Here is a 24,632-nt window from a genome sequence, read left to right as displayed (position 1 = left end):
CCGAGGAGTTTGGTTTTATATCAATGGTCAGGCCCAAATCTTTGGGGGTCCATTCATTGTGGCCACTGAATAGAAGCATGAGATAACAGGGCCCCGTGTCATCAACCGGTCATTTAAACGAGCATTCAGCCTGACTCAAAGGCGGCCAAGACGCAGAGCTCAGGCAAATAGTTTGCACTTGTTTCCCTACTTGTCACCCATCACTTACCTCCAGCGTGCTGCAGAGAAACAGGCTTTTTTTAAGTTTAGAAATGATAAAATGTGACTAAGATCCTCAAATTCCACGCCCGTGCAAAGTTTTCATGCACGCAGCCACTAAAACCAACGGGGATCAACATTTCCTTTATTTTGATGCTAACATTTCACCTAATGATGGAGAGCGCATTTTCCACGGTGTAAGCCCACCACGCAGATGATCCCACAGAATGAGCTGAGACGGATTCAGGCTCCGCGCCTCAGTGTGTGGAGCAGCTGACTCCCTCTCTCCACGTCCAGATGGCCCCTGCACACAGATTTGCATTCATTTTCCTCTAATATCTTCTGAAATAGCGGGGCAGCTGCATTTGTTGTCAAATACGGTTTAAAACTCCCTTTCAGGACAGCATCGTTACCTACGTGACGGGTGTGGAGATCCATTTTCTCTCTCCAGTCAACAGTATCAGATCTAAGAGGATTTGTCTCAAAGTCTCCTAATTTGATAATCAGATTTAAATCGCCTTGGTGCGTGTAATCAGGGGTTAAGTTCTAATAAGCGACTTGAAACTGCAAAAAAAAGCAGAGTGAGTTCTGTGCAAAAAAGATATTTGCAATCTCGGTAGAACAGACAAAACATTTACAACACGCGTGTCGGTTTGTTTCATAAGAGAGAAAAAAAAGACCAAATTTGAACAAAGAGGCCCCCTTTGAGTTTTTTTCTCTAATATATATTTTTCCCCACAAATTGAAACTTGGATTTCTCTTAAATAATAAAAAAGTAAAAAATCCACACCCTCATTTTGTGACTGGGCAATTTGGCAATAGATTGTGTAGAGGTGAAAGCAACAGCTTATAATTCACTTATCTTTGGCAGCAGCTATTAACCCTCAGCACCAGCTAGATAGATTGCTCAGGATATAGCACACATCTCTCTTCCTCGCACCCTCCCCTCTCTCCCTCCATCCTCTCCTCCTTTTCACCACTAATGAACCGAATTGCTTGCTTGCTCCTCTCGGACAGAGTCGGACATGTAGGCAGTTGGCTCTTTAAAAATGATTAAGATGTTTCTGATTATTACTGATTTTACGGGACGTGCGTGAAATAAAGAAGACACGGAACCATGGCTTTCCTGAAGTTTGTTTAATGTCATGAGACACGGTGGCTCTGCTTTTTAGCCCATAAAAAGAAAGAGGTCAGAAGATCTGACTTTATCTTCTGTAAATGGAATAGCGATGTGACTGATTCGTTTTGACAAGAACAATATGGATGCTAAGAAACTCTGATTTTCAAACCTTGTTTATATTTTATGCTCACCGCAATGAATAAAGAAATGATCTGCTCCGCGATACACAACCAAACAAGTGAAAGTCACTCATCTGTTGTTAAAAATTCTCAATGAAAAAGTTGATGCAAATTAGTAGACGTATTATCATGTCTGATTCTCAGAAATCAGCGCTACATTAATTACATTTTAATTACGATAAAATAAGCTGCAGCGTAGAGTTAAAAGTGCACAATAAAAATATATCAATTATATGAAGAAACATGATCTGCTATTATTGAAATATGATTTATGGCCTGTATTCACACAGCTATTGAGATGCTTTCGACAGATTAGTGAACAAACAATCTCATCAAGTCAATTTGTAATAATAATAACAAATTTAACCTAATAAATATATCAAATACTATTAATTTTAATCTAATGTAATCAAACTAATCACGGAAATTGCAATCATTAGGCCGGCTAAAACTAATAAACACTGTATCCTGAATTTCGAGTTATTATTATGTATTATTATTATTTTATTTTATTTTCCCTTTTCCTCGTTATGTGTGATGGTTACACACGGTTGAATTTTCCATATCGTTAAAAAAATCAAACTCACCACATATAGGGCCTAAGCAAGAGGAAAAGTGGAGCGAGTGAGTGTTCTCAGGCTGCTGCACTATTGGGCTGTACCCGTACAGTGGAGCGCCACTGCCTGACAGGAACCGTCAGAGCTCCATATATGGTCAAAACCACGCCCCTTCAGCGTCATATTCTGACAGCGCCTCTCCCGTGGGTTTAGAGTTTTGGCTCCCGGGAAAGATTTCAGTCCTCGGGGAAAGAGGGCTTAGTTTTGCATGTTCCCATCCATCCTGCACGACGCGAAAGGGCCCCTTATCCACCTCTCCTGTGTACTAGGAACACCTCCACTGGTGATCAGCCTTTGCCTGTGTTTGTCTTGTGGAGAAGCAGCAGCACCTTTTCAGGAGTGGGTTTTTTATTCAACAAGAAGTCCTGAAGGTTTTGGATGCGGTGCTTCAGGGATGTGGGCACTTTGAGAGCAGCATCACCCACAAACACAAACAACTGCCATCGATTTTTCTGTGAATAGCACAAAAAAAGAAAAAAAAAAGAAAAAAGAAAAACAAAGAGGAACAATAGCAACACAAAAAAATCTTGTCTATTGAACAATTCACTTTTCCAGTCTGTGGATACCGCTCTAACTAAGTACAGCACTTTGAGAATTGTTCACATCGGACGGACTGAAGAGGGAGGCAAGACCTGTGGACCGGGTTTTCCCTCGCAAGTCTGAATCGGCTCTCGCTACTTATCCCGTGAAAAAAAAAACCCTGAAGGATAACACGCTTGGACGTTTATTTCCCTAATTTCGCAGGAGGCTCTTTTTCACGCAAATTGTCCTAAATGTTTGGGATTCAGGAAACTATACCGCGGGGTGGGACGACGATGAAGGAGGAACCGCTGGGTGGACTGAACTCGGTCCGCTCCTGGATGCACACAGCTGGGGTGGTGGATGCAAACACAGCCGCCCAAAGGTACGCATGCCAAAAGCATCTGATTTTTCTCACGCATTCCCTCCTCATCATATCGACCTCTCAATCCCCTGAATACTCTGTATCAATTACGGTCTCCCAATAAATGCCCCCCCTTCGGCTTTCCCTTCTTTCATTACATGAGATTACCCATTATTGTGACAAATCAAGAAATCTCCCCCGTACTCGAGCGTGCTTCTGCATCTCCAATGTTTCCATCAGCTTCTCCATCATCTAGTATCCCCGGTGTCCGGTGCTTAACCGAGATGGTCTCTTGTTTTCTCCCCGCAGCGGTGTCGGCTTGGCACGGGCACATTATGAAAAGCAGCCCCCTTCCAACCTCAGAAAATCCAATTTTTTCCATTTCGTCCTGGCGCTGTATGACAGACAGGGTCAGCCCGTGGAGATCGAAAGGACAGCTTTTGTGGACTTTGTGGAGAAAGAAAAAGTAAGCGGTGTATTTTAGAAATACATGCACTCCTGAACATAATCAGCACATGTATCGAAATTATGTTCTCTGAAATGGCAATGGGTTACTAAGGGGAAGTCACGTGTAATATTGATTTTTTTTAAAACTCAATTCGGTGATGACAGAGAGTCGTTTTAACAACTAAAGCTGTTTCTCTTCTTTTGCACAGAAACTATAAATATTTTTTCTGAAGTCAGAGACATGTGGTAATGATAGGCAGTTGTTTTGCTGATGCTGATTTTCACAAACTGTTGTCTCCTGCAGGAACCAACCAGTGAAAAAACTAACAATGGGATACATTACAAACTACAGTTATTGTACAGCAATGGTGAGTTAAACTGTCATTAATATTTTGCAAACACTTGCAAATGCATCAGCTATTACTTTGTCTGTTTGCGTAAAACCACATATAATAATAATAATAATAATAATAATAATAATAATAATAATAATAATAATAATAATAATAATAAAAGTAGTCTGATCAGTTTATACACGTAATAAGACTCTGAACTCTCTCTATTTTATTATTTTTTTAAATGACATGTTACCAAACTTTTTCCGAGGTCTTTTCTTTTCTTTTTTTATTTATTGTCTACAATTCCTCAAAATTCACAAGTGGTCTTGTTTTTCTCTCCCCAGGCGTCAGAACAGAACAGGATCTTTACATACGGTTAATCGATTCCATGACGAAGCAGGTAAGCTGCTGTTACACTTGTGTCTGCGCACAGTGCAACTCTGCTCGCACCCACGGTTCACTTGTGCAAAACCTTAACATGCCGTGCAAATTGTTACCCCTGAGATACATACAACACACGGTTTTCTAAAAAAAAAAAAAAAAAAAATTGCTTGCAAAATGCAGTTGTGGCACAAAATAAAATCAAATTACCGGTGTAACAAGAACAGACAGCTTCCATTTCGACTGTTTACGTTTGACCATATCATATTGCAAGACTCCAAAGTCAATTTTACTCTACCTAGAGTTAGGCTTCTTTGCAGGCACGGTTTGTCCAACATTAAAATTTAAACACTACGTCTGCTCCATATGATCTTATTTGACTTTTAATGCAAAGAGTCAGAGGTGACACTCTAAAGATATTTTTAAATTTTGAATAAAGTATTATATTTATAAATATAAATATTAATATATATATTTGCTGAGGTACATTTCACTCCACTGGCTCAAAACATCTGAGTGACTTTCAAACCAGAGTGCAACGCACGAAATGTTATTTTTGTGTCTTATAGCACATTTTAAAGCCAACGCAGAGATCTGTAACCTTAATTCGGGAAAGAAAACCAGGCGTCCTTATTTCAGCTCTCCGTCTGATGTTTTGTTATTAAACGGAGAGTTCAGGTAGAGCCTTCTGAATAGAGCCGTGCAGCCTGGGCCACTGGTCACAGACAACATTCCTGTGCGAATGATCCGAGTCAATGACGCAGAACAAGCAATTTATGGATTTCTGTTTCTACAGCTGCAAATAGCGACATAAATCAAACCAATATAGATAATCGCCCGGTTCCCAGAAAAAAACAGACACACCAGGTCAAGTAGGACAGCTTTTTTTTTTTTTTTTTTTTTTTTATTATAAAAAGAGAGTGATGCGACCTGGTTCAGATATGTCACTTTTTCAAAGTCACTCTTTCATATTGGCCTGAAGCGTGCCAAAAAAAAAAAAAAAAAAAAAAAAAAAAAAAAAAATCATAGAATCTATTCATAGCAGCAAAACATAAACAAACGCCACGCTCCTTATTTATTGTATTTTTGTACTGTTGTATTCTGTTTTGTTATTTTATTTATTTATTTTAAAAATATTTTGTCAATAATGTGATGCTTTGCTTGCGTTTACACTTGGTGCCGGTTCAGTACGAGGGAGTAAAGAGTCTATCCTTAGAAATGGAAGAAGGAGGGAGGGATCGAGGGAGAGAGAGAAGAGCGGCAGAACTGATAGCTCCACGCCATCTGTTTCAGCCAATGCTCAAAAATTACTCAACCGTACCGCCAGACACCGCTTTTTATCCACAGAAAGATCATTGTTAGCGGCTCAAAATAAACAACAGATTGCCCATTAACACTTTCCCCCAAATATCCCCAGATTATAAGCATATTGATGACACTTCTATTGGATCTCTCCTTATGAAAATCTCTCTGTCTCTCTTTCTCTGTCTGTCTGTCTGAGCCACAGGATATTATCTAGATTAATAAAAAATACAATTTATTATTATTATAATCATTATCATTACCATTCATTTTATAATTACATTTTTTATTATTACTGCCACTAAAAATATTGTTGCTATTATTAGTGTTGTTCTTAACAGTTATTTTTTTTTCTAATTGCTTATTTGGTTAGATGTAGGCTAATTGATGTTTATACAAATTAATATAATTTATAACACTGTGACCATCTTAACCACATTCTTACTCAGCCTTTGCACACATCTAATATATTGTGTTGTCCTAACATCATGTGTATTCCTGCCATGATTTATTTTGTGAAGTTCCAAAACAGCTGCTACGTTGGACTAATTATTTTTGAATTCATGTGATTTCATATGTGCTTAAGAGACGACTGTGTTTTCACTTTACTTCCATCTCCTTTCCTTTCAAAGGCCATAGTTTATGAGGGCCAAGACAAGAATCCAGAAATGTGCAGAGTTCTTCTTACTCATGAAATTATGTGCAGGTAAGCAATATTTTATTTTATTTTTTGCTCTGTCCATTTTGCAGATCCTGGCAAAAAGTAATTCTCTCCCCCTTCAATAAGTTCTGACACTCATGATATGATGCAGCAAACCAGACTGTCCTGTGGTCCTTCAGCAATCACAGAGAGAGAGAGAGAGAGCTGCTGTCATTTCTAACTTTGATATGATGTGATTCAACTTTGATATGAATATGAATATGACAGTGAGAATGAGCCGACTTGTCTTTTTCAGTGAAGGGGAATTGAATGTCTGATAAACAGTCAGTGACACAGTACATAAGTTATGTTTTTAATTTTTTACTTTATTTATTTTTATATTTTAAGAATTGTATGTCATCATTTATGCCTGCCAGAGACAATGTGCTTTCTGTTAAGTTATGCATAGATGTTCCATGCTATGCATCACTTTTTTTTTTTTTAGCACTGAGTCAGTTCTCGGTTGATCCCACCTGTCAACAATGATCAGCGAGCCTTTTAGCGTCATTTAACCACATAAATCTCAACCTCTCATATTGCGCTGCTATTCAGCGGTGTCATTGATACTAAAAGGAAAAACGCCTTTTGTTGTTATTGTTGAGCTCAGCATGAGCTTTGTGAACATTGAATTCGGATACTGTCGGTTAACCTCTCCTTTGTTGCACCGGTGCATTGTTCAAGTTACTGGTTGAGAGCAAGTGCAGCATGAGAGCTGAGAATGATTTGTCTTTTTCCATGCATAAACTCATCACTCACGCTCAATTTATACATGCATCCATCACTTATTTGTGACACGTTGAATATGCTTGTGCTCTAGAGGTAATATTTTTTTGCCAAGAGGAAGTGCATTTTGCTGCTGAATAAAGAACTACTTTAACTGCTGCCTATTATCAGATAAGCAGATATACATAATAAGAGCAGCTAAAACAAGAATAATCGTTTAAGCTTATCTTATTTTTTGTGCTTGTAATACACTAGTTTTTGATTTATATTTTTGCTCTAATACTTTGCAGGATCTTAGTTATAAAACACATCTTTATCATTACTGCTAGAAAGTCCTGCAAATCAGACATATTTAAACAGTGTGTGGTTGACTGACAGTAGTTTTGCATAAAATCTTTGTTTTTCTTTCTGCACCATATGGCATAAATCAATCTTATTCACATATGTTCATATGTTTTCATTTCACATGGAAGCTGGGATGATGTATTTGTTTATTTTTGCAGTTTTGATTCAAGTTCTAATCAAAGTAGTGAAAGGCAGCTAGCTATAGGCTTAGGGAGGAGATGGTTGAAACATGTGGTGGAAGATAGATTAGTGCTTTTGAGGCCATAATTGATAAATGCCCCGCAGAAATATTGGTTGAGGGTGGCACCTTGCATCTCCCTCAGAAATAGCAGCTTGGCAATTAGAGGTAAACAAAAGCTGAAGCTGTGAAAAGTGACTCCCCTGCCTCCTGGCCCAATCCCCACTCCCCTCCCCTCCAACACTAAGCCAAACAACACAACATGTTGTTTTCACCATTTTTATCAGCCATCAGCATCAATGGAATGGATGGATTGAGTGAAGGAAATCTCATGGCAATTTTATTTCCAATATCAAAACCACTCCAAGGCACTTCATAAATGTATGTGGTTTTGTTTGCATTATTTATTTATTTTTATTTATTTAGCAAAGTATTGCTTGTTCTGACACACACTGTCTATGTTCCTATAGCCGATGCTGTGACAAGAAAAGCTGTGGAAACAGGAACGAGACTCCATCAGACCCTGTGATCATTGACAGGTAGGACGTGTGCAGCTTCTTCTGTGTTTGTGAACGGGGAGTGAGTAAGTGAATGAGTGAGTCTCTGACTGACGAAACGGATAAGCGGGCACATGGATGAGCTAGTGAACAAATGAGTTCCCTCCCGGTGTGCCAGACGGCCCAGTTGGGCTGACTTGCATCTTATAGCCCACAGTGTGGGAACCGTGGGTGATTCTGTGTGAGTGGCTGAGGGGCGTCTTTCCCAGGTACCTGTGCACTGAGGGGCGGTCACCACCTGGATAGGGTTTGTTCAATCACAGGTGGCTCAATCACTAGAGGATCATGCTGGGAATACACCTAATTAGCTTAGGCAACTTCACATTTATTTGGCTGGCTTCCTTTCTTTGTTTACGACAGTGATGCTTACACTGTCAATAGTTGTTTTTCATTGACTGTTTCCTTCTCTCAAGGTAGCTGTGAGCTAGATGCCATTAAAGTTTTGTTTTAGAAGGGATAAACATTTTATGTCTGCTGTTTTGTTCTGCACCTTCAGGAAAGTTACATCTGCCACATTTATATTACCTTCATCACTTTCTAAAGAGGGAGAATAAATGGGCTTGTTTGAGGCATTGACATTTTTCTCACACTATGAAACTATATGTCCTGGACAGTGAATATGTTTAGGGACATGGATATATGTGTGTGTGTTCATGTACGTGTGTGGTGGATATAGGGGCGAGGTAGGGGGTTTCGTTTGAGCGTCGATCTCAATGTAACTCTCACCACGTAGTAGGGAGAGACAGCAATGCTAATGTTTGACTAGCCGGAATCACTGTTTGCTTAGTGGAGAATGCCTGGTATCTGACAGAGGGGACAACTCTCTTATTAGTAATCAAATAGGGCTGAGCAGTTGTTGCTGCCACTCCACTCCAGCGGCTTCTCATGCATCAGGAAGTAGGAGCTGGCTGCCCTGGGAGCCTGGATGGATTACCAGAGCTACTGCTGTCTGAACTCAAACTCACACAGACACACACGTAGATAAATGCAGATACACACACAGACGAGGACACAAACACGCAGACAGACAGACAGCCAGACACCCACACACACGCAAGCACATCCTCATACGCATGCATGCTGCTTGAGTGTTGTTTATGCTGTTGCTCTGGTTGAATGTTTATATTCTTTATGACAGTCACAGTGCAAGCACAAGTAAAGTACTGAAGTGTTTAGGGCAATGTAAGGATAGAGCTTTTTCGCGGTGTCTGGTGCCAAGCGGATTGCTTAATTTATTAGTCAGGTGCATTTGATAGTGAAGGGATGATATCGCGAACATTAACATTTAACTTGAGATGTCTACTTTGCCTAATTTCCGCTGCTTTCATGTTTGCTTTGTGTCGCTCTGCTGCCTTTTACTGCTTAGAGTTTCGCACGCCATTGTTCTTCAATCTGCGAGACAAAACATGTAACATAAGTACAATAAGCAAAATGAATGCATGGAGAATTAAAGTCAAGAAGAGGGGTGGGAAAAAAAAGAACAGGGAAAAAAGAAGCGGATGGATATTGTAAGCTCAACTGGCTCAGGGAGGGCTCGGATTTTCATTGTGATGAGTCTGAATAGGAGTAGAGTATCCCTTTCCTTGCACAATGAGCGGCTCTGTTGAAACACAAAAGCATATGTTCCTCATTAGACCCTCCCATTGTCTCCATGTCGTAACTATGAGCCCGTCAGCTCACCCTAACAGACCCACACAGGTTCCCAGTGACTGAAGGAGGCTTGCAGAGAGGGGTGCTTGTGAAAGGTTGCAGGGTTTAGCATGAGTTACGGACATGACCAGAGCACACTGTAGGCTCGCTACGTAAGATTATTTACTGCAATTACTTGACTGTTCCCGCTGTGCATATGGGTAAGCTTTTAGTTAAAGCGTCCATGTTTTACAGCCATTTCTGTTACATCTGTCATTTTCTCATGCACATCATTACAGGCACCTGTGCTGCGGTCGCTGCTGGCAGAAACTGATTATTTCCAATTGAGTAGAACATAGTTGAGTGACATAAACCTAGAGGAGAGGTTTGATTGTTGAATCAGGCATGTCTCATCTGTCTACAATTACAGTATGAAAACCAGCTAGCACTGCCACATTTCCTGGAGAAACAGTAGCATGGCCGAACCTTAAGAAACAGATTTGGAGTGAATCATTGATGGCGTTCATTCGCTGTAACATTTTCCCAGATGGTAAGAGGGGAAAGCGCACACAGCTAGCTGGCATCTAGCAAGACATTAACTGGCGTTCCCATGGATCTGGCATATCCAACGGAGTTTGGGAAACTTATCATTCCAAATGTGTCCTATTTTCCTGCGGTCAAGCCAGACATCTGTTTACCCTATTTTCTCTCAGAGTTTTGATACAGATTTTCACTCAGATTTTTGAAGAGGAAGGATTCTCTTTAAAAAAAAGTTGGTTAGATATAGGCCCAACAGCTGTCACAAAGTTTCAGCACTGCTTGGTCTTTAAATATTTCAGCACTTACATTTGATGCCCTTGCATTATTCATACTCATTTTTTGGATGAAGAAAGGCCCTATTTTTGTTGCATTTGGGTGGGTTTATATGTGTTGTGACTCAAATTTAAAAATCTTTTGGGAAAGTCAGTATTAAAAAAAAGAAAAAAAAAAGAAGTCCATTGTCTCCAATAGTGAGTGCACTTTTTTCTTTCTTCCAACATCAGCGCAGATGAAAAATGCTGCTTGTATTAAATTTAAAAAAGCAGATTTTTTTTGTGACTAATTGTAGCACTGTTGCTGTGACCGCAGCACTTTGCAGTTTGGTGTAATCATCTCCCTCCTTTATAAATCCAGCAGTGCTACAGATGTCACATTTATAAGTTAATGGTGCCTTAAAGTAAATGGGGGTGTAGGTTTATTCAGTCAGTAATTTGAGTCTTTAGAATTACAGTGATGAGGTACCAATATCTGATTAGATGGCTTTCCCATTTACAGTGCATGTAGTGTATAGCCAAACATAACTCAATTTGCGATGACTCTCCTGGTCTGGTATCTGTCTTCACTCTCTTGCATATTGACTTTGTCTTCTCTTGTGTGAAAGATTAGATACATTGTTCAGGCTCACACATGGATTTTGTAATAAGACAGCACATGTTGTTGAAAGAGGAGAGAAAATGACTCGTTCTGTGTGTCGAGGTTCAAAGGTCACATTTTACTCTGAGAAGCATGGAGCAATTTATGCAAGTAGAATTGAGACAGACAGAGAGAGAATGTGTTATCAGTGTGTATTCTGCCCATATATGAATTTTGAATTTAATGTATGTTCATACAGTTTAACATCCTGTGTCAATTTACGCTGCCATTCAGAAACGGATTCTGGACCAGATCTAAACATGTCAGCTCCATTTATTCCAGCGGCTACGGCACTCCCTTTCACTTCCTGTCACAAAGGTCAAAGAGCACTGACCTTTGGAGTGCAGCCCAGCCACTGAATAATTCATGACATTGACTTGTTTTTCCCCTTATTTTTCCCCTTGTCTCTTTTTTTGGTCAGCACACATGGTTGTGCTGTGGGAGGCTTTTATTCATTTAGCTCATTTATAAAGGCCTCACCGCACCTGTTCGTGTGTTAATGCAATTAAATTTTGGCCTAATGTAAATTTTGCTTAGCTTTCCGTTATGTCCCTCATTAGTGAGGCTGTATTTTCTAAATGACTTTGCGTTATCGTTCATTTGTGGAACACCTACGAGGTCATTTCCCAGAGTGCACTTGACTTGTTGTCAAGTTGTTTACCAGAAACAAAAGACTGCAGCCTTAGAACGTCTCACATGTGGTTCCCTCGGCCTTCTAAGAAACAAATCGGAAAATTTGTGTGCTCCCATCTGGTTTTTGCAAAACCGTGATTACCTCCAAAAGCTGAACAAATGCCAGTATTTATAAGGTCAGCCCTTTATGTGGAAATGTGATGTAAATGAGAATCAGCGAAAGGGGACATTAAACAAAATTAAATTCATTGTCTCCTTTAATGTCATTTACATTTTTGGCTAAGCCCTGGACTGTCAAAGAGGATTTCTAAAACCATTTTAATTGCACATCAGCATTGGAAAAGAGGGTGTGTTTTCACTGAGCGGCTGTCTTGATAACCTGCAAAGAGAAGTCTGTTTATGAAGTACCTAAATGACATGTTTTCACTGCATCTGCAGAGGGGCAATTAAGATGGCACTCAGTAGGTAGTGTTAATCTAGCTTTGTGCTCCCACCATCCATAATGAAAATGATGCAGTGGATGGGGTCACTGTTGTTGTGATTGAGAGCTGATTGCTGCAGGTGTTCCTTCTGGATTTTTTTTTTTTTACATTATACCATTGAGCTGTGGAACCCGCGCTGCAGTGTTTTTCTAGGTTTTACAGTGTGTCATTTAAAACTGTTAACTAGTATAGGAAATGCTTTCTTTATATACTTACCCATGCATACACGCACCTTTTATCTGTGGCATTAGTTAGGGCTGTCTTTGTTGTAATTCGTGTGACAGATGTGAATTTTTGACGCCCATTGAGAAATGGGAGAGTAAACTGGCCACCCCTGCCTAAGTCGACATGATGTTTGAGTGAAGCCTGTCTCCTCCTGAGCCAGAGTAGGAAGAGCAGGAAGTGTTGAGAGCGAAAGCTGTACTTGGCAGCTCTCCTTTGGCTTGCACTTGCCGAAAAATGAAACCCAGACCCTCTCTGCAGCCTCAGAGCCAGAACCTCCTTCCCAGTGCTCCAACATCCAGGATTGGGTAATACTGTTCACTAAGCAAAACATTACCTCAAATTATTCTCGCCCTGTTTTCTATTCCCTCCTCCCTCATGTCGGTTTTATCGCAGTTTGTAAATGTCAAGACACGTACAAAGACGCACAGTATAAATGATATTTTCCAAATTATGCTCACATGTTTGGGTTCACATGAGTGGCGGCTGAACGTAACGTGGTGCCTGACGTTCCCGAGGGAGACCCACCTCACTAGGGTAGGATTCCCCAGTGGCATCAGCTAATGGCAAGACTTGACAACAGCAGAGAAGCCGGGGGTGTTGTGTTTTACTAGCGCTGAGCAGGGGTGATGACTTTAACATGTGTGCAGAGAAAGACGGAGATGTTTGTGTGGTGTGTGTGTCTCTGTGCGTGCATGCACTTGCATGTATGTGTGTGTTGGTGCACTTGTGTGTGTGTGTGTGTGCGTGTTGTGCTAAAGAGAGAGGTGTGCAGTACGAAAGAGTGGCGCGGGCCAACAGAGCGACGGATTCGGCTCCAGCTTGACGGCAGTGAAAGACGAAACATGGTTCCACATGTGTTGAGAAAGAGCAGTCCATCTGTCCATGGAGACAACCCCTCCCCCCTTCACCACCCCCTTCTCTTTCCCTCTTTCCTTCTCTTCCTCTCCTTCTCTTGCTCTCCTCTCCCCCCACTCTTTTACTCCCCTGGTTCACTGCTGACAGAAACAAGGCCAGAGCTGGGGTGATGGGATGAATGCTGGGCCAAGAGCAACACCGGACCTTGTATATACACACAGTTACACACAGAGACACACACAGACACACACACACGCTGAAGAGAAATACAAAAAGGTTATCAAAGATTTTTTTTTTGGGTGTATGTTTTTATATGTTGTTAAAGTTTACTATATTCAGTTGCATTCACTGACTTGGTTTAATGCCATGTTAATGTGACTTAAATGCAGCTGTGGAGCAATATAAGTGATTTATTTTGATATTATGAAAGAAAACAATCTATTAAGATTTATTCACTTTTCCCTGACACACTGCTGCAACAAGCCACCATGATGAAAATCTTACATTATTGAAATTAAATCTGAAGTAAATAAAACATGCCACTCTTTCTCAAATATTTAGCAGCTCTCCTTTATAATTAAAATTTGTAGCTGTTTTGAAGATGTTGTTTGGTTTCTTAAAGCATTAATGACGCAAGAGCTTTGTCAAACAGCTCCTGATCCTGTGAATCACTGTGAATTTAGGTCACTCAGACCAATGTTTTTTTAGCCATTTTTTCTTTTGAAAAAGGGTCTCCTTTCTTTCTCTTGGCATGTTCTCACTCCCATTCAATCCTTATTAGGTTTCCCCTAATTGTCAAACAAACTGTTGGGTCAACCTCAGTCGTATCTGGCCGTAAAACAGCACATTAGGCCCTGGTGAGGGATATATGTGGTATTTCATCGGAGACGGAGTAATGCTGGGGTTTTATGGTTAAGTACCAGTTCACGCCCACGCCATTTGTTTCGCATTAGAGTGGAGGTTTTGTAAATCAGATCAATATGTTCGCTGAGATGTGATTCCTTGTCTGGATCTCCCCAGTCGTTCTCTCCTCAAGTATTTTTCTTAGGGGACTGGTTGTCGATGCGCGCTCCTCCACTCCCCTTCCCATCCTTCCCTTTTTCCCTACCTCTGTCAGTCCCTCCCTCCTTCTCCACCTCAATCTATTTCCATTTTCTGAATGTAGCAATTTGTAGTGTGACACAGGCAAGATTAGGATGGGAAGCAGTCTGAAGATTTCATCGGACATGGTCTTGCTCCCGCTGGTGTGAGGTCACAGGACAAAGATGGGGGAATTCAGGGATAGGGTCATCAGTTACCTCGGGGAAACGAGCTGGTCTGCTGGCTGCTCTGTTGGCCCCAGGGGTGCCTGGGATGTATCGGAGGAGAAGCCCCAGAGAAAGAGCCCTGAACCAGTGTCATTTATTAAAAGTGACAAGTTATTTCTAACTATAGCTCTGTTTTTATTGTTTTACAATGCTGTCATTTGGAACAGTGCCCCACTGTTCAGGAATCACAAACAAGTGATGAATGAACAAGGCGACCTGCTTTTTTAACATATACACACGCTCGATGCACTTTGGCGACACGTGTGTCGTTAAATTATGTTATGAATTTTGTTGGGGCGCTTAAATTAAACAAATGTGCGAGTTTAATAAAGATCGACTGTATGATAAGTGTAATAAAAATATTTCACCATTCACCAGTTTTCTCCAGGACATTTGTTCAGTAAATTAATAACAGCTTACAGTATGAATCTCAAGCTGACCTCCGCATAATCAGTTCCAGAAGTTCCACAGAACATGACCACACTGTGGTGCATGTGTGCACAGAGAGTAGAGCCTCAGCGTCTATTTTCGTGTTTGAGTTGGTTGGACTTTTTTTATTCCGGAGTTTCTTTATAAAAAACATAATATTCATGCTAATAATGGAGTATTTATTCAATGTTTGACCAGTGCTCTTCACTGAGGGTCACTGAGGTATTCTGCCCCCCCCGTCCCCCCTCTTTTTTTTTTATTTTACTGCCTGCCCCAACTGCGCTAATGATATATGACAGAAATTTCCTTGTGCTGGTTCAGTGGCAAGAAAGGTCCTGGCTAGTCTATATCAATCCATCTGACTTATGTTCCCATGTCTTGAATTACCGCTTGATGGAAACCTGCTGCGGGCTTCTTTTGCCAATTGAAATCAGATCTCCTCCACAGCCTGGTGTGATATTGATCCATATTCAACACCCAGGCTGCCGATCGATCAGTATTGATTTACAATAAAAAACACTCCTCTGCTTGTTCAGCACTGCGATCGATACTTTAAAGCAAAAGGGGAAAAAAAATCTAAAAAGAAGAAAAACAGGATTGTGCTTTTTACCATGCAGTGACCAGCTGGAATGTATAAAATGTGAGGAGATGCTTCATTTCATTAGAGGAGTATGAGTCTGGGTGACCAAACCTTGACCACACCGGCAACCAGCAACCACGTCCACAGTGAACAATGATCCTCTCCCCCCATGTGAGACAAACCAATAAAAATGGTTTAACGGGATGACACTTCTATAAGGACTCATTTATTGAAGGAGGTGTGTCTGTTTCTGAATTAGTGGCACATCTGCACTGCAATGGGGAGTGCTAAAACTGTCATATCAAATCAATCTGAAAATTGAAATGGAATGCTAAAAGTGGTGGATCAAGCCCGAGCACTTGAGCTTGATTTCGGCGTGTTAACATGATGACATGATTTCCTGTGGTTTTGATATTAATTTGTGTCTCATTCCCACCCGCACACAGACACACACACACGCGCTGGGCCTCTCTCTCCCACACGGTCATTATTAGGGCCCGGTACGATGCCGAACACAGTGAAACGGAATAAGGCGACCCATTCAGCTCCTGTCCAGATCCACTTTTCTCCCTGTCACATCTTAGTCCTAATCTCTCGGACTTCCTCCCCTCTGCCAAATAACCGTTCCCATCCAGCAGGTCCCAGCATTGGCCCGGGCTGCCAACATCTGAAAGTTATTATCCCCAATCTCTGACATCCAGGAGTTTACAGTTATATAATGATGGGGAAAACCACATGTCCCCAGAGGCAGAGAACATTTTTGAGATGCCTCCCCATCTGTTTTGGGGGAGCTGCCCATTTTGGGCCAAACTCAGAATGGCAGGCAGGCAGATTTTTTTGTAATCTTTTATTTTCTACCACTGGAACAGGCCAGTCTGGGAGTCATTATATGGGGTGATAAAGCAAATCCAATTGGGTCAGGTTCCCCTCCACACAGTGCTGGTGGCACCAGCTCTCCCTGCCTCACTGCTCGTCCCTGACTGTGTAAGTGGTGGTTGTTTGTTTGTCCAAGAGAGGCTGGGCTGGGGGACTAATGCAAGCCCGGGGGCCAGCCAGGTCGGAGGCGACGGTAAACCCGAGCTGCCTGGTGTAGCAGTGCTCCCTCTCTGCTGGCTTGGCCTTGTTTGGACTGCAGCTCCGGTTTGCTTTCTTAGAGGGAAGCTGAGCCTCCGTAATCACTGAGCCTTTCGCTCGGGTGGGGAGCACTGCCGAGACCAGAGGGAGTGATGACATAGGTCCGCAGAGGCCTGGCCTGGTCCACCCCTGCTGCTCTTAGCATATTTATTTTCTCTTCTCATTGTATGGTTTAAGTCACACCATATTATGTTCGGACTCTATGCACGTGCATAGGCACTCAGATGTGATGAGGTGCATGGCGTAAAGCTTTAGGCTTTGTTTTTACTAATAACGCCGGGGATTAGTGACTTGCTGACCTCAGTGTAATCTTTATTAGTCTGTTAACCATATACTCTAGTTATGAATAACTGATGTGAGAGCAGTGACACAGACATGCAGTTCAAGACAACACTAAGGGGGAACCTAAACAAGATGGCATGCTATTATTAAATCAATATGCAACAGACTATTTTGTGTTATGTCTTGATATATATATTCTGTTAAAGTGTTCCAAAATCGTACAGATTTAGATAATTTAAGACACCCATCTTGCCCCCTGGGCACTCCTCAGAAATGTTTTATTCAACATCACCACTCTGTTCTGTTTTGTTACGTTATTGAAATGGGTTGTCGATTCGAATAGAGTCAACCTGGTGGGCCAATCTCATTGTAGCCAGTGGAGAGTGAAAGCCATCTCTGCAGTATAGGCTCACCAGAACACACACAGAGATTGGACGAGGGGGGCAGTGAGAGCGAGAGTGCCTTCTCCAGATGGAGATCCCAGATATGGGGGAAAATGTCCGGGCCATTTTCCAGGGTTTCCATAATGGGAATCTACCCCTTGCTTGCTTATTAAGTTGTGCACACAAGGAGGAGTGAGGGGAGAGATGGAGAAGAGAGGAGATAAGGGCAGGCGAGGCGAGAGATGGACAACCTGCGTGCCGTCACCTCTCTGTTGTAAGTGTCAAGCAGACCCTGTCGGAGAAATCACAGGTCATGTGGATAGATGATTGTCAAAGCACCACATTGATATAAGGGCTTTCTTTTTTTCTTTGAGCCGCGGAGGCGCATGATAAGATTTGTTTTTGTTTTCTGTTGGAGAGGGAGAAAGTATGACATTCGGGTCAGGAAGGTCGGCGCTGGGGGTCACAAGGTCGCAGCCTTTTTTGGTACCTGAGTAACCTCACTGGCTAAGCCATTTTTCAGACTCCCTGAAATGATGGTGGGGTATGGAGAAGAGGGGGGGTAGGTTGAAGGGGTAGGCAGGAGAGTGATCTATCAGCGGCAGCAGCAGACATGCAGACAGCATGGCAGCTACTGCAGCTAAACAGAGTGAGACAGATAGGCAGAAGTCTCTCATACGTAACACCAGGAGCTTTAAGAAGACAGTGCTGAGTGTTATGGATGCTTGACATTGACCTCTTAGACAGCGATGGTGTATTTATCAAGGTTGTAGGACAATGGTGTATTTGTTTGTAAATTATTTAGTTCACTGGGTGAAATGCTACTTTCCTCACATAACACTTGCCACCTTTGTAAGATAAGAACAATCTGTTTCTATTCTACCTCTTGAGCTTCTTGTCAGCTGTTCTCTACAAGGCTTAGAATTTAGGTGATCATATTTTTGAACACTGTCAGTTCTATCAAGTCAAATCTGCCTTAAAAAGAGAAGAGGAAAAACGCTCTGAAGCTTACATTTTTTTTCGAAGAGAAATATTTGTGTACAGATAGGCCTGTCATTCTGTGAAACAACATTCATGATTCTTTTATTGGTGCTCAGCCATCACCCCCTCTCTTCCTCTGTGGAAAAAAGGGCTAGTCTACAAAGTGGCTTTTTGTCGTTTGAGAGAAGTAAACTTCATCAGGTCGACGGCGAGGTGTGCTTCACATGTCACTCAGTCGAGCTCCCTCCTAATGAAATGCTGCATACAGATTTCTGCCTGCGGGCTCAGGGGGATAAGACCGTGGTAACAGAATGAAACAAACCCCTTCCCATTCCCTTCACTCACATACACACACACACACACACACACACACACACACACACACACACGCAAAAACATACACACACAAACACACAGTCATACACAGACACATACACACACACACACACTCTTGCTGGAGAGCATCCATGTGAGGAGATCCAAATCTGCAATTTATTCAAATATTGATATTTCTACTTGTCAGGAGAAAGGTGCCTTGAAATTTCCTCTGAGTACTCCTGTCAAAAAAATAGCAGGAAATATGTCAGATAATTCATAAATGGAGTTCAGCGCTGCAAAGTCAGTTGGGAACAGCAAAAATATATATGCTTGTCAATGAAGAATAGGAGCAATATTACAGAGCCTGCTGCTCATTCTTCCATCATGTCAAGCAAACAGCTTTTGCAGGCCCATAAGTGTACATTTTTCAGTCTGTGTGTGTATTTGTGTATATGCATGTATATTTGTATATGTCCCTGTGTATGTACATGTGTATGTATATTTATGCATGTGAATGTGTGTGTGTGCTTTGGCTATGTTGTGACTCCTACTTAGATGTGTTTGTTATCTTTTTCCATCAAGACACCCCATTTCCCATCCTGAAGCAGCCAATGGGAATGTGTCCTTTTTTTGCAGAGGTCCGTAACCGGACGCTGGCCTCCATGTGGTTTGAATTAGGGCCCCCGAAACTGTGAAGGACGCCTCAAATGACGTGAGGCACTTGCAGACCAAATTCCATTCTGCTGAATGGTGGAGAAAAGAGCTCTCCGGAATCCTCCGAGATTTTTTGGCTCAGGCCCGCCAGCGATTAAAACAGGGCGGAAACCAATAACTCAATGAATCATGGGGCAACGTCCCATGAAATCTCTTACCCCTCTGTCACACCCTCATGCAAACCCAGATCAACTCAAACTCTGCTGATTAGTCTTTTTCCAAAGTGAAAAAAAAAGAAATTGGACAAACGTCTTGTTCTTTTCTCCTGTCTATTGAACAGAACTTTCAACACTTTGAGCAGAACAGGCGCTGTCTCTCCCCTGCCTCCCCTCACTGTTAGTTACCTCCATTTTGACAAAGTGTGGGCTTCCTGATGATGCATTGCTTGACCGTGTTGTGCCAAGGCACGACAGAATAGGACCCCACATATCTCCTGCGGTCATGTGATGCCATAGTTCATAGCAGTTGATGGGATGTAGTTTGGCACAGCTTGGGACCCATCTGGGAGATGCAGATACGCAGACAGGAGAAGTATTTTACAGCAATGCATCTGCGTGCTTGAAGAGCTATTTAGCATATGCTGCTATATGAGAGAATTAGCTTTGCTGTTGCCAGCTGCAGATTAGTCTTCATTTCTCAAAAATCCGACAGAACAGCTGATCCACAGCCGAAGACGGCTTAGCAATGACCAAAAAATATTTTATGTTGCTGCAGCATGGTATTTAATATTTTACTTAATTACTTCTGCATTACGTTGAATTGTTAATTTTTAAACGATACAGAAAAAACAATGTGTATTTCCAATTTTTCTTGTGGCACAATAATAATGTCAGACAGTGCAGTAATGCTGCTGCCAGCACTGGCCGGTGTGTTTCTGTTAGCTCTAGCAGAAGTCAAAAGACCATGCTGCTGCTCTAACTCAAGTGGCTGATATGTTAGGCCATCTAGGGCATGGCAGGCGGTTGACAGTCCATGCAGCCTGTCTACCCACAGGACATCTCCACATAGTGTGTCCACAGTGGGGCCAGTGCTGTCATCTGGGCCCACTATGGACCACTGCTCTGCTGACAGTGAGAGGGTAAACGTTTACCACCTCAATCCCCCATTAACTCGGTGAAGGCGCTTCGATCCTCTGTGAAAATAATGATATTGATTGGAGCTTGGCTCTACAAACGAAACGGTTGCAACTAAAAGAGGGATGGGCCCTTGCATTAGAATATGGGATTTTCGAGGATAAAAGAGTGTTTGGATCTTGTTATATTTTTCCTCTTCTCCATCTCCCTCTAGCTTTCCCCCACCTCCTTGTCTCCTCTCTTTCTGCATTTTTATGTGTGTGCATGTAGTGTGAGAGCCTGCGTGTCTCCTAAGATTACCCTCCGCTATCCCCGCAATCAAACAACAAATGACAACATCATTGCTCAGGCCTTTCAAAATACGACACAAAAAGTGTGTTGTAGCTACATTAACTTGCAACAACCCCCTAATAGACCCTTGTGGGTTTTGTATCTCTCCCCCTTCTCTCTCCTCTCTTCTCTCTGCTAGGCTGTCACATATCCACCCCCCTCACAGTGCGAGCCTCCGAGCCTCGGTGGAGATCAGGAGCTCCCTGTCGGAGGTGCTTTGTCACATAGCCCAGGGAGCGTGGAACTCACCCAGAGCTGTTGAACAAACACAAGCACAGGGGCTGTCAATAGCAGCTCCGTAAACTAATTGCCTGTCAAATGAACCACCCTCGTTAAGCTGCCCTCACACACGCACGCACACACATACACGTGCGTGCACTGTGACATTCATACGCTCACACACACATGCACACGCACCCACACACAGAGCCGATTTGATTCAAAGAGTAGTGATACCTTGTTAGAAGAAAAGACACACGAGTGGCACTTCTCTGTTTGCTGTCTTGTTTCTGCGATCGTTACCGGCGTGTGTAGTGCAGTCACTGTGAGATTGCCTTTTTGTTATTATTAAGGGGAACATAGCATTGTATAGTATAGCTGATGTAATCCAAACACATCCCACACACCCTACAGTATATCAGCTGGCGTAATATTTCAGTTTTTAAAGCCACTCATTAGATGGTAGCAGAGCTCCATACGCCAAATGTTATTGTTTTTGTGTTTGTTTTGCTTTTTTTTTTCCTGTAGTCATTAGGCGGTAGCAGTGGAGTGCCCAGCGCCTTGTCTGGGTGCCTGTAACAGTGCTGTCGGATTGACACAGCTGGGGAGAGCAGCTTGAGGCTGCACGCTCAGGAATACACAGGGGTGTTCAAAGCCCCTCTCTGAATCCTGATCAGAGCGCTGCCCCGGCCAACTGATGGCCTATTAAATATACATGCGCAGAGGTCAGAGCTGGAGGTCCCGGCTTCCTCCCAGCCATGTGCACTTAAGCGGAAGGGCTGGGCAACAATAAAACCTCCTCTCGCTCCAGCGAGCTCTCCCCTGACACCCTCACCTCCAGTGTGTACGTCAAGTACAGTGCTCACCTAGCGCTATATTACAACTGCCTTTGTGAAAAGGCCAAATGATGCATTTTTTACATGGTTATTATATATTTATATTCAATAACACCAAGGACCACTCTTGCGTCTGTCTGTCTCCCGTTTTTTTTCTATTGTCACTGATAAATAGCCTTGCTCGACACAAGCGTACACAGGGTTTGAAGTGAGTCCACATCCCTCGTCTTTGTAGTTTACCAGAGATTGAGACAAGAAGGTAGAGGGAAGAGCCCCATAATGGCCAGTCATGATTAACATATTCAGAGTGACACTCTCTCTGTGTTCGTTCGTTAAGCCCGGTCTGTCTGACTAATGAAGTGGAGCGGCAGTTTATCAATTAACCCAGCACTGAGCCATTTGTGCTAGGGATAACGCTCGCACTGGGTGTCACGGTGATCCAGTTTGGTGCCCTTTAACCTCCACGAGTGTCCAACAAGGCAGGACCGTGTGACAGCAAGACACACAAGTCCACAACTGGAGATCTTCTAAACAGGATTTGTGCCTGCTGTTCACCGCCACAATGCAGAGAAAAGGGTGTGGATTGATTGGGTAATAGGATCATGAAAAAAGATCTCTACAAACTAACATTGGGGGTTTTCAGCATTCTCAGACTTCGCATAGATCATAGCAAACAACTTAGTGCTGTCTCTATTAAAACAAGCCCTCCCCTGCCATTATCTTTCCCCCCACTGCTCCTTCCTCCATTTCACATTGTTTGTGTTCATTAAGACATGGGCGACCTGCCTTATCCACACATCAGACCTAGCTCTCAAGAGTAATTGCGATGGTCTCGCAGAGGATAATGTGGTTTAAACTCAGTATAGCCTGTCTATTAGGAGAGACATGATGGCAACCACAAATAATAAAGAACTATTTATTCCTCTCTCTGTGACGCTAACTAGGTAACATATCAAGCCAGTACCGCTAAGGGTCTCTCTTACTGTCAGATATGGCACCCTTCATCCATTCCCAGTGGCCCTTGCCTCAACATCTCTGCTCTTCATTTTCTACATGAGCTTGGTCATAAATGCACACACACCTCATATATATTTGATAGTTAATATTTATCCTCACTAGGGAAGTGCACTTTACATGTGGTAACATACGATTACCTGCAATTCTTATAGCAAAGAAACAAAATCGATATGGATATATAATTCATGACGGAGGGGCTATCAGTTTTTATGGCTCTCTATCCAGGCTCATTAAAGTTTTATCGTAATTGACTGCAAGCAAGAGTTTTTAAGGCATGTTTCTCCCTCACTTTCTACCTTTAATAATTAAGTAAAGTTTAATTGGTTGTATTTTGAAGCACCTAGTGGATGATAGGAGTCTCCCAAATTCAGAATCATGAATTATATAGTGATGTGTTATGCATTAACCTGTCAGTTTGTTCATTTGTTAAGGCAGAAAAGTATGGTCCCAACCCCTCCCCCAAATCACATCCAGAAATCGAATAACTGGCCAGGTCCTTCAAAAAATTCCCTTTTATGTCTTTTCATTGCTGTGTTAATGTAGTGACATGACGCTGTCACTCAGAATGCTCCCATCAACCGCCAGCCCCGAATCGACTCTGCTGATTGGTGGTCAACTTGTTCTCTTGAAGGGAGATTGACAGACGGAAAATTGCACTCTCAGATTTCACCCTTCATTCGTTGCAGTTGTTCTTCCACTCGTCAACTCTCCGCCATGCCTGAGACAGACAGAGGCTTTATCCATTAGCTGTTGGCTTGGCGGGTGGGTGGGCAGATTGAGGCGGGATGGAGGAGGAGATGGGGGTAGGAAGACAATCCTACATTTGAGCACTCTGAGGGAAAATCAATCATGTCATCATAAGTGAGAAGTATGGATGAATTTCATCAGCTGGTTCCTGTCCTGTTCACGCTGCTGGCTTTCTGACTGGCCTGTCCCTCTGATTGGCTTTCTCAATGACCCTTAAATCCGAAAAGGGAGAAGATTTTGAAAACACTTTAATAAGAGAAATCGGACAGTACTTTCAGGGTTACTATTTCCCACTTTGCCTGCTGCTACACTGTGGGAAACCTCAAGTGGTTTCTCTTGACAAAGTGGTAATAGATTTACCATGTGATTTTGTGCCAAACCAGCATCAGGGAGTTTTGTAAGAAAATGTTTCTCAACTATTTTCCGTCCACTGCAGATATGATGAAGTGTTATAAAGGGCAGCAGCACTCTGCCACTGAAAATTTATTTTATAATTTTCTCCATCATCTCACAAGGTCACCGATGAGCACTAAAAGCATCATAGGTACAGGGTGTGAAGCAATCAAAAATGGATGAAAGTGAAGACATGGAAATCACAGATGAGAAATTGACAGCCGTTTACAGCCTTGTTGTTGATGTGAGTGACAGAGTGTGGGAGAAAGTGAGAGAGAAGGAGTGAGAAGCAGAGGGAAAAAGGGAGAGTTAAAGTGGTGATAAATTTAATGGAAAAATCAAATACAAAACAGATTCATTCCTCTAAACTTGATGCTTCAGTCGTTCTTTTCTTGGCCTGTGCTAAGCCTTAGAATAAACTGTCACTCCTTATCGATCGCATCTGAATTGTTACCGAGATTTCTGAAAAGTAGTCTTGACACACACCCCGCGAATAGTAATCTTGGGAGATGAGAACATCCAGACTGAACAGCTAACACCCCTGACTTAAAATAAAAGAGGCTTTTCTTTTCTTCCTTTTTCAAATCCAAGCTAATACACTTTGGTGAATTACAAATTCAGTGATAAATATGTTGCGGTGAGAGA

At 42.2% G+C, this 24,632-nt stretch overlaps 1 protein-coding gene across 8 annotated transcripts in view; it reads left to right on the top strand.

Moving 5' to 3' along the window:
- The first annotated feature begins 2,307 nt into the window (after window positions 1–2,307).
- The window catches only part of LOC121189369 (transcription factor COE3), a 68,175-nt gene continuing 45,850 nt past the window's right edge, over window positions 2,308–24,632 (top strand). For all 8 annotated transcript variants that reach the window (XM_041049423.1, XM_041049419.1, XM_041049422.1 and 5 more), the window contains exons 1-6: window positions 2,308–3,018; window positions 3,307–3,463; window positions 3,749–3,812; window positions 4,127–4,182; window positions 6,098–6,171; window positions 7,882–7,950. In XM_041049423.1, the coding sequence (XP_040905357.1) occupies window positions 2,888–3,018; window positions 3,307–3,463; window positions 3,749–3,812; window positions 4,127–4,182; window positions 6,098–6,171; window positions 7,882–7,950 (551 nt within the window). In that variant the 5' untranslated portion in view covers window positions 2,308–2,887. The remainder of the gene's footprint in view (window positions 3,019–3,306; window positions 3,464–3,748; window positions 3,813–4,126; window positions 4,183–6,097; window positions 6,172–7,881; window positions 7,951–24,632) is intronic.

This window comes from Toxotes jaculatrix, chromosome 11 (genome assembly GCF_017976425.1).
Source record: "Toxotes jaculatrix isolate fToxJac2 chromosome 11, fToxJac2.pri, whole genome shotgun sequence".
NCBI lineage: Eukaryota > Metazoa > Chordata > Actinopteri > Toxotidae > Toxotes > Toxotes jaculatrix.
This window is presented reverse-complemented; position numbering and strand designations above follow the sequence as displayed.